The sequence below is a fragment of the Gymnoscopelus microlampas genome, assembly GCF_963454915.1.
Source record: "Gymnoscopelus microlampas genome assembly, chromosome: 18".
In the NCBI taxonomy this organism is placed as follows: Eukaryota; Metazoa; Chordata; class Actinopteri; order Myctophiformes; family Myctophidae; genus Gymnoscopelus; species Gymnoscopelus microlampas.
In genome coordinates, this window is record NC_139955.1 from 9,877,983 (window position 1) to 9,888,173 (window position 10,191).

A 10,191-nucleotide genomic window follows, 5' to 3' on the forward strand; every position below is an offset into this window, starting at 1 on the left:
ACAACTATTTATTTGTAAAATGAATGATTTATTTATTTATCTCCTGTTCCCATTTATGCAATAATAAATTATTAACATATTCAGTGTGTTTTGTGTGAATAGTGTATACCACATACTGTAGAGCAACATGCCCCACATGTGAAGAAATGTTATCAACAGAGACGGTAATAACGGTAATTTAGGTGTCACATTTGGGGAAGAGTAGTGTGCTATGTTGTCATCACTAGGATAACATGATGTTACAATGTTACAGCCCAGAGACGGAACAAGTTAAATCCAGGTCCAGGGAGGGGCGGGGGGGGGGGGGCATGATAACAAAATTGTGAGAAAAAAGGGTGATAAAAGATAAGAAAAGAAAAGGCTGGGTCAGGGGACAGAGGGCATGACCCCCAACCCCTCAACCATGTTGTGTACAGTCCTGTGCACGGTGGTCAAGCAAGGTTCAGAAGAGTACTATACCGTTGCATTATGGGGCTAAATAACCCATTAAAGCTTGATATTACAGCACTTTACAACAAACAAACACATGCCTGCATGCTATTCACTAAAGTTGTCTCACAGATATTCAAAGCATTTGAGACATCATCACAAAACACATATATGCCATATAAGTTAATTAAATGCTATTAGACCATTTCATTAGCTAAAACGGACAAACAAAGGCAAACAAAATAACACTACAATGTATGCCTGCCTGCACAGCTCAAATCGTGCACAACAGTGTGCGCATGCACACAACCTAAGAGTTCAGCACCACGGACAGCGATCATGCCATTTTGGAACTCGCTTCAACCTTGACCTTAACATGATGGACCCACCCAAAATGCCAAAGGCCGAGGCTCACACAGTCCTAACATAAAATATAGGTCAATGAGATGCGCCCTCCAGGAGTCACGGGGCAGCTGCCTCCACAGCACCCCCTGAGGCTTCACCCCTGTTATACATGTAGCCCCTGTTATTGAACTCTTAGTTTGATCATTTATTTATTTTTAAACTCCAGATGTACTTCTGGAAACTCCACTGCAATAAATCCGAAGTCCTCATCATTGGTCCAGAGTCTCTCACACGCTCCACTCATAACTTCTCCCTGAACATCGACGGCTCCATTGTCACCCCCTCCACCCAAGTCTGTATAACGTTGGTGTCATCCTGGATCCCACCCTCCCCTTCTTCCTTCTTCCACCTCAGCAACATTGCCCGCCTTCATCCCACAGTGTCTCACTCTATTACAGGGACACTCATTCACGCCTTCATCACATCACTCGAGCCCGGCTACTCACCAGAACCTGCTCTAGAGATCGCATCACGGCAGTCCTCCATGACCTTCACTGTGTTTCCTGTCAAATACAGAATAGCTTTCAAGATACTGCTCACCACCTACAAGTTCCTCAATAACTAGCCCCCAGCTACCTCTCTGACCTAGTCCACCACCACCATGCCCCCTCCCGTTCCCTCAGGTGTGGTGATGCCAACCTCCTGGTGGTCCCCAGGACAAAGCACCGAACCTGGGGTCACAGGTCCTTTTCAGTTGCCGGCCCCTCCCTCTGTAACTCACTCCCAACTCACATCAAAGCTGCCCGCACCCTCTCCTCGTTTAAAACTGCCCAAAAAACCCACCTCTGTTTTGCTTAGCTTTTATTTTTTTGACTTTGTGAAAAGCACTATACGAATGTCACGTATTATTATTATTACACATGCAGCATACATGAACCAGCAGGGGCAGACTGGAAGCAAAAGTCTAGGAATTTCAATTAAAGCGGGCGACCCTCATATTTGATATTTATATGGTGAAGACAAAGCACATCAACAAGCTGTTCAGTCTGTGTTTCACATAAATGCAATAAAGGCCCCACCTTCTGTTGTGCAAGACATACAGTACTGTAGCCACTGCAGGTATCACTGCACCTGCATTGCTTTTATAATTCGCATCAAACATGATCTGATCCATCCATGGACATACATTATATTGTATTCCAGAACAGGGCATATCTTGTGATATTAGATGCAGGCTTGCGAAGACCGTGGCCAATCTATCTCCAGTGTCTTTGGAGGATTTCTTCCTCTACAGTCTTGTTCACTGCCGTAGTTTCAGGTTTCTGATTGATTGATTGATGTACTTTAATTAGTAAGACATGAGAAACAATACATGGAAGTAACTGTACATAGGTTAAGAATTTGACAGGGGCCAGTTTGGAATTGCAGCTCCTATGGTGTTTCTTTAGGGCAGTTTTGAAAGTGGGTAGGGTTTTACTCTCCTTTACTCCTTTTGGTAGGGCATTCCACATTTTTGTTGCAGAGCATGAGAACAAGTTCATTAGTGTGGTTGCCCGAACAGGGCAACCAGACTATAGTACTCTGTAAACTTTATTCTTTATTCTAGATAAACTTTATTTTGTTGCACTAGTCCTCCCACAGTTTTTTCCCCCCAATTTCGTGCCATATGTCAAAATCACCGGCTTCATCGGGACTCCAGGGCTTGTACTTCGCTAAGAGATAGGTTGAATAGTTTAATTGATTTTGATTTATTAGTGCATTAAATTTCCCCATCCACTTTAATGGGAAAATGAAAAAACTCAAATTCAAGTATATTTTTCTCGGAAACCGTAAGGGCTAGAGTTACAAGACTTGGAGGGGAGGTTCATAATTTAGTGTGAAATTATTAAAAAAATAATTATATCATTCGGCCACATGGACACAGACGGCAGTAACAAACGAGGAACCTCATCTCGGAGCTATACAGCGGAGGGAGAGGTTCCGTCGGAGCTACTCTGGACCCATGCGATAAACATCTCCAAGCGGAATTTCGATAGTCCATACTGTTCGTCCGTAATTGGCTTCCAAATTTAGTGGGAGGGGCCTGTTTTACAAAAAAGGCCAAAAATCACAAACGAAACCTCCGGTCAATCCCAAATTTGAATCACATGTCAAGGGTGGTTTACTCAACGAATCCCCAAAAGCATTTCCACTTTGATCCATAGAGGGCGCCACAAATGCACAAAATGATGTAACCGTTTCATGCAAAAACATGATTTTTGGGGGGATCAGTTCTCTCAAAAAGAAAAGCAAGTGATCTCAGGAGTGACATGACGATGTCATTGGCCCGCTACATTTGTGGGAGGGGCCTGTTTCTTTAGTGGGAGGGGCCTATTTCCTCAAATCAAAATGGCACGTGTCACGAACGCGGGATCCGATCGGCTCCAAAATCGAAACGCACATCGCGCGGCCTCCGACGGTATTCCTCCAGGCACATTCCTCGAGTCCCGGCGGCCGCGACCAGCGTCGGCGTAACCACACTTTGCAATTTTCCAGAATTGCGACGCGTCTAGTTCCCTTTGTTGTTGATTGTGTTTGGCCAGCGAATTCGGAGGCATCTTCTGAGGTGTTTAATGACTGGATTCTCTTCAGTTGTTCTCCAGGTTTCTGCTCCATACACAGTAGAACAGGCCTCAACATGGAATTAAAGATCCTGATCTTGGTGTTAAACTTTTACTGTACTTCTCCCAATTTCTTTTTTTAGGGGCACAAGCCACATGTATGTAATGTATACATGTGAAATTCCCTGTTGGTGACTTTCTTAATAAGTCATCATATCCGTACGTACTTATGGAATGGCTTGGATAAAAATAAGACGTATGGATCCATAGTCTTAGTTTCAAAATAATGTTCAGTGTATGGAAGATGCAAAGATAAGATGATTTTGAAGATCTCCAGAAACACCTCCGGAGGGGGTCAGAGATGCATTTGTCAACATTTATACCTACGTTAGCAGTGACTCATTATTTTCCATCCAATTATCATAACATATACTCCATTGAGCGGATATTATCTGCTCAATGGAGTCCTGTCCTACAGATGGATGGATGGATGGATGGATGGATGGGCAACCAAATTATTTTGGTGGCATCAATCCAATGCAAAAGAAGCAATACAGTGAACAGTAATATAGAGATTAATATAGATAATAAATACATTTCTAGCTGTTGTATTTTTACTTTTTGTATTGCCTTATGGTTTTTGCATTGTTTCTACCTCCAACTCTCCCTGTTGTGACCCCCGCTGTCCCTATCTTGTGTTATTTTCCTCCACAATTGGTGTTTTACATGTCTAATCCCCTCCACTTCCCTGTCAAGCGGTCAATTTATTCTCTCATTGTCAATAAATTCTTCTTAACCCTATACACTTCGTTGACTGGAGTCCCCTGTACTGGGCTGGGCCCCCTCCTTTCCCCCCCTCTACACCAAATCACTTTGCTCTATAAGCTCACAACGTGTCACATGTCTCATTAATTATAATAGACTTGAACTGTACACAAATTGGACTATAACACAATTTTTCTTTATGACTGCCTTATAAAACAAAATGTATATAAAAAGGCTTAGGTGAGAGCCTGATGGCAGGTTCCTTATTTGGTCATCAGGAAGATCATGACGCATTTGGTCTTCCTCAGGATGTGTGTGAGAGTGTCAGCATTTAGTAGTGTATAAGCAACAAGTGTTTGCGTGTGTATGTTAGTAAGCGTCCCATCTCAACTTGACACCTGTGCTGTACCTCGAAGCCATGAAGACTCTCTGTATCCTGTCTCTGACATTCATGATGGTCTACACAATTTCATGGCTGAATGAAATTGAATATGAAGTAAAACAAATCCGAAGGAACGAAGCTAATGTTCATGTAAGCTATGTTCAGTGTTGCAGAATCTTCGGTGTCCTTTTTTTAATCGTTATGATTTATCCAAATGGGCAAATGTGTCATTTCTAAAAGCTTTTTTCAATCTCTGATTTCTAAACAGGCACTGTACATCTACGACTACATGTCGGAGGAAGAAGCAACCCCTCGGTTGTGCACGGTATGTCATAAACTTTACCACAATGTAACTGTTCTTAACATAGTTTGGTATTGTTGTTAGTAATCTACTCTACGTAATCTATGTTTCTAGATGTTTTAATTAAACATCCAGTGTCATCACAGCAGCATCATGTTGCATCGTGTGCACTTGTGAGATGGAGCTTCACTCCTGACTCCTGTCTATTCAACCCTGACAGACACTAAAATGTTGGCTATTACGGTATATAAATTATTCTGTAACTTGTGATGTCTTCTTCCCAGGATAAATTCTTCTGTTTGGCTGAGTTGAGTCTGACTACATTTCCGCCAAATTCCTCTCTGAGAAAGAGCTATGAGGTGATAAAACTTCACTCACTTCTGAGGAACTTCAACAAATGGGTAAGCAAGATTCTCTATGTTATCACAAATCCAATGTCTTATCTACTACAGTAAGCTCACCAACTTTCAAACATGGTTTTAATATGCCTGATAGAGTTGATCTTGTTGATTATAATTTGTCTAGTGTCATAAACTGCTTTAAATGTCAAATTAATAACTGGTGTCATATTGGCCTAATCCAGTCATGTTAAATATGCTTCTATTCTCCTACTCTCCTTCTCTCTATGCAAGGTCAAGCTGGCTACAGGCTTTCTGTGGCTATCTGTCGGCTTTTCGAGTTATGTCAATAATTATATTTAAGGAAGAAATGTTCTGAGAACACTTCATCTCTGTCCCTCCAATACGATAACCATTCTTTCAGTGCCACTGAGTGACCACTGACCAGTGACCGGGGTCAAAGTGTTGACCCAGACACTTTGTGTCTGGGTCACAAAGTGTATCACTCTCCACCAATGGCAGGATTACACCTCCGACCGCTGGATGCTCGATGTGTCTTCCATGATGTCATATGTTTATGTTACCTAGCTGATAACGGGCCCTGTAAAAGCCCAGTTTTTGGTACTATCATTGTGAGAGACCCGACCGATGATGCGTTGACACCTGTGATACTGTAACCTTCCCTACTCTCTCATGTCTGACTAAATATAATATAATCATTTTACCCAATGGCTGCCTGTCCCTGTCTGCTTTCCTTGTCGCCTTTCTGAAAAGTTACCGGTACTATATAGGGGTGATGAGGAAAAACAGATCCATCAATGCCTTTGTGCAAACCAGAAAAATACATACTGTAACAATGTGCACATGTTGCTCTGGAGCATGCTTCAGAACATCCTACAAAACAAAGGCATGCTTTTCTTTTGATTAGGGAGGGTCACATGTTAACGTTATTTTCATATGCAATTATTTTGTTTTTGATGCAGGTTACCAAGTGTAAATGTGAGCGGAATCATCATTCCAAAACACCACAGCGACTCCAAAATATACACAGACTTCTGCAAGAGATCGAGCATTGTACCAGGACAACTGACAGAAAGAAGTGTCAACACACACACGATTCGAAGCCGGTGCAACACAAGTGTCTGCCCACCTTTTCCCTTCGTTTATCCCCCTCTCTAACTGCCCCTTATTTACATTAAGTAAATATGAGCCACCTGTTTTATGTAACAGTAACAGGCCTAAATATTGATATGCTATTTTTGTTCTGATTGGGCGTTTAAGGTGCCTTTCTCTTCCTTTTTTGCCGTGGTGCATGGGTCTGGTCTGTTTACTGCGGACATGCGTGCTGTAGGCTTGCTTATTGGCTTGGCTCACATTAGTGGGTAGCTCGCGTTTTGTGATTTATGAAATAAGCAGTCACATCCATTACTCCCTTTAGAGATGGCAGCTTCAGGTCTTTCAAATGCTGTATGTGTCTGTGACGAGAGCTTAATAACGGTGCTGCTTTGAATTCTATATTGTCCTCTTATAATTAGCTCCAGACCAGTGTCCTAGTAGCTTGGTTTACTTGCAAACTGATGTTTCAAGTGGTCAAAGTGATGCGCGTAATTTAATGGGCATCTCTAATCAGATTTTGAATTGCCCCTTTTCGTTTCTAGCTTAGTCTCATGGTGAATACAGCTATGTTTGTGAGTTTGCAGCATGATATTATGTAAACCAAGCGTCTGGGTTTATTAGTTACTTTTATTAAGTGATTTTTTGATAATAATATAATTTGTTGAGTTTTATGGTGCTACAATAAAGAATTCGAACAGTGGTATTTCGATCCTCTCTTCTCTTTTTACAATTTACTTTTTATTTATTTAGATAGTGATAGTCATTAGTATCATTTGGTTTACATTATTATTATTATTATTATTATTTGTTATCTTTTATTATCAAACCAACCTGTTCACTTGATGAACCATCTGAATGGGATTTCTGCTGATGGCAGGTGATGTTGCCAAACAGCGAGCACTGGAATCACAGACGTATGTACAGTAGGTCACCAATTTTGGTATAACAAGCAACCAGTAATCCTTGGTATTGAACTCAAAAGAGTGTACAAATGTAACCAAAGGAGCCGTATTAGGGAACATTATAATGACAATCGCAATACACAGAGGGAGGTTACTCAGTAAAATCCTGGTTGTTATTCCTGTGAGGCAAACAAACAAAAGACAATTTATTGGACTTTTCTATAATTGCGATGCAGTGCATGCCTGTGAAAAAAGGATGAAAACATTATATTCCTGTAGTTAAATAAAATTGCTGTAATGTGATGCATTTGACTTTGTTATGGTCCAAAGGTATATGAAAGGAGAACTAAAATGAACCACTACTTATCATATTGTATTCCAGAACAGGGCATATCTTGTGATATTTGAAGCAGGCTTGCGAAGACTGTGGCCAATCTAAGATCCTGAACTTGGTGTTAGACTTTTACTGTACTTCTCCCAATTTCTTTTTTTCCCCTAGGGGCACAAGCCACATGTATTACATTACATGTGAATTTCCCTGTTGGTGACATAATTATTAAGTCCACCGTATAGGGTCTCCAACAGCTATCAACAAGTTGGTTTTGTCCCACCCTCTAGTTCTTGATGTAACATCTGGAAATCGAATTTGGCATTTGGCACACAGTCAAGTGGCCAGAATGAGGTGTTTCTAAATCTATATTCATTTTGTGAGATAATAATACAAATGTGAAGGCTATCAAGTATAATCCAGGATCTGCAATAAGACGTATGGATCCATAGTCTCAGTTTCTGAAACATTTTCTGTGTGTGGAAGATGCAAAGATAAGATGGTTTTGAAGATCTCTAAAACCACCTCCGGAGGGGGTCAGAGATGCATTTGACATTTATACCTACGTTAGCAGTGACTCATTATTTTCCATCCAATTATCATACTCCATTGAGCAGATATTATCTGCTCAATGGAGTCCTTGATGGATGGATGGATGGGCAACCAAATTATTTTGGTGGCATCGATCCAATGCTAAAGAAGCAATACAGTGAACAATAATATAGAGATTAATATAGATAATAAATACATTTCTATTTTTTGTATTGCCTCATGGTTTTTGCATTGTGTTTACCTCCCACTCTCCCTGTTATGTGACCCCCGCTGTCCCTTCATTTGATTTACTGTACGGTATCTATCTTGTGTTCTTTTCCTCCACAAGTGGTGTTTTACATGTCTAATCCCCTCCACTTCCCTGTCAAGCGGTCAATTTATTCTCTCCTTGTAAATAAGTTGTTCTTAACCCTATACACTTCATTGACTGGGGGACTCCAGTCAACAGGGGTCTGTACTGGGCCCCCTCCTTTTCCCCCTCTACACCAAATCACTTTGCTCTACAAGCTCACAACGTGTCACGTGAGTTAATTATAATAGACTTGAACTGTACACAAATTGGACTATAACACAATTTTTCTTTATGACTTCCTTATAAAACAAAATGTATATAAAAAGGCTTAGGTGAGCATGAGCCTGATGGCAGGTTCCTTATTTGGTCATCAGGAAGATCATGACGTGAAATTCTTTGGTTCTTCCTCAGGATGTGTAGTGGGGTGAGAGTGTCAGCATTTAGTAGTGTATATAAGCAAGCAAGTATTTGAGTGTGTATGTTAGTAAGCGTTCCATCTCAACTTGACACCTGTGCTGTAAGCCATGAAGACTCTCTGTGTCCTCTCTCTGACATTCATGATGGTCTACGCAGCACCTGCAACACATCATCTAGGAGACCAAAAGGAGCTAAAAGGACCTAAAGGAGCTCTGAAGAGTCTGAAGAGAGAAATCGAACAACGTGTAAAGGCCATAGAAGAAAATCACACGGTAAGCTACATTCAGTGTTGCAAGATCGTCTGCATAATGTATTCTTAAAAAACATTATGATTAATCCAAATTAGAAAATGTGTCCAAAATCCAAAAGAACGATTTAAGCTATGTTCAGTGTTGCAGAATCTTCAGTGTCCTTTTTTTAATCGTTATGTTTTATCCAAATGGGCAAATGTGTAATTTCTAAAAGCTTTTTTCAATCTCTGATTTCTAAACAGGCACTGTTGAATCTGTCCATCTACGACTACGTGTCGGAGGAAAAAGCAGCCCCTCGATGCATGGTATGTTATAAACTTTACCACAATGTATAACCAGCTGTTCTTAACATACCGTAGTTTGGTATTGCTGTTAGTAATCTAGTGTTTCTAGATGTTTTAATTAAACATCCAGTGTTATTGTCACAGCAGCATCATGTTGCATCGTGTGCACTTGTAAGATGGAGCTTCACTCCTGACTCCTGTCTATTTCAACCCTGACAGACACTAAAATGTTGGCTATTGTAACTTATTCTGTAACATGTTCTGTCTTCTTCTCAGGATAAATTCTTCTGTTTGGCTGAGAGGAGTCTGACTACATTTCCGCCGAATTCATCTCTGAATAAGAGCGATGAGGTGACAAAACTTAAAGAACTTCTGAAGAACTTCAACAAAGAGGTAAGCAAGATTCTCTATGTTATCACAAATCCAATGTCTTATCTACAGTAAGCTCACCAACTTTAAAACAAATGTTTTAATATGCCTTTGTGCAAACCAGAAAAATATGTATATAACAATGTGCACATGTTGCTATGGAGCATGCTTCAGAACATGCTACAAAACGAAAGCATGCTTTTGTTTTGATTAACTGTGGGGAGGGTCCCATGTTCATGTTATTGTCATATGCAATTATTTTGTTTTTGATGCAGGTTACCAAGTGTAAGTGTGACGGGAAACATCATTCCAAAACAGAACATCGACTGGGCAAACTTCTGCAAGAGATCATGCACTGTACCAGGAAAACTGCCATAAAGAAGTGTCCACACTAAACCGTTATTAAGACATGGCTCTGCAGGAGGATAGCCGTCTGTAAGGGCTGGTCTGTGACCACTGGACCCTAACCCTAACTGTATCGGCACTTACATTCAGTGTTGACACTGAACAACTATTTATT

At 40.7% G+C, this 10,191-nt stretch overlaps 1 protein-coding gene across 1 annotated transcript; it reads left to right on the forward strand.

Annotated features, from left to right (window-relative positions):
• Positions 1-8,005: 8,005 nt before the first annotated feature.
• Positions 8,006-10,084, forward strand: LOC311033920 (uncharacterized protein; the record flags this gene model as incomplete). The annotated part of the gene is made up of 5 exons (XM_084041655.1): positions 8,006-8,042; positions 8,924-9,039; positions 9,261-9,323; positions 9,579-9,695; positions 9,947-10,084. 5 exons carry the CDS (start codon positions 8,006-8,008, stop codon positions 10,064-10,066), a joined length of 453 nt encoding a protein of 150 aa, XP_083897781.1. The 3' UTR covers positions 10,067-10,084.
• Between the last annotated feature and the right edge of the window lie 107 nt (positions 10,085-10,191).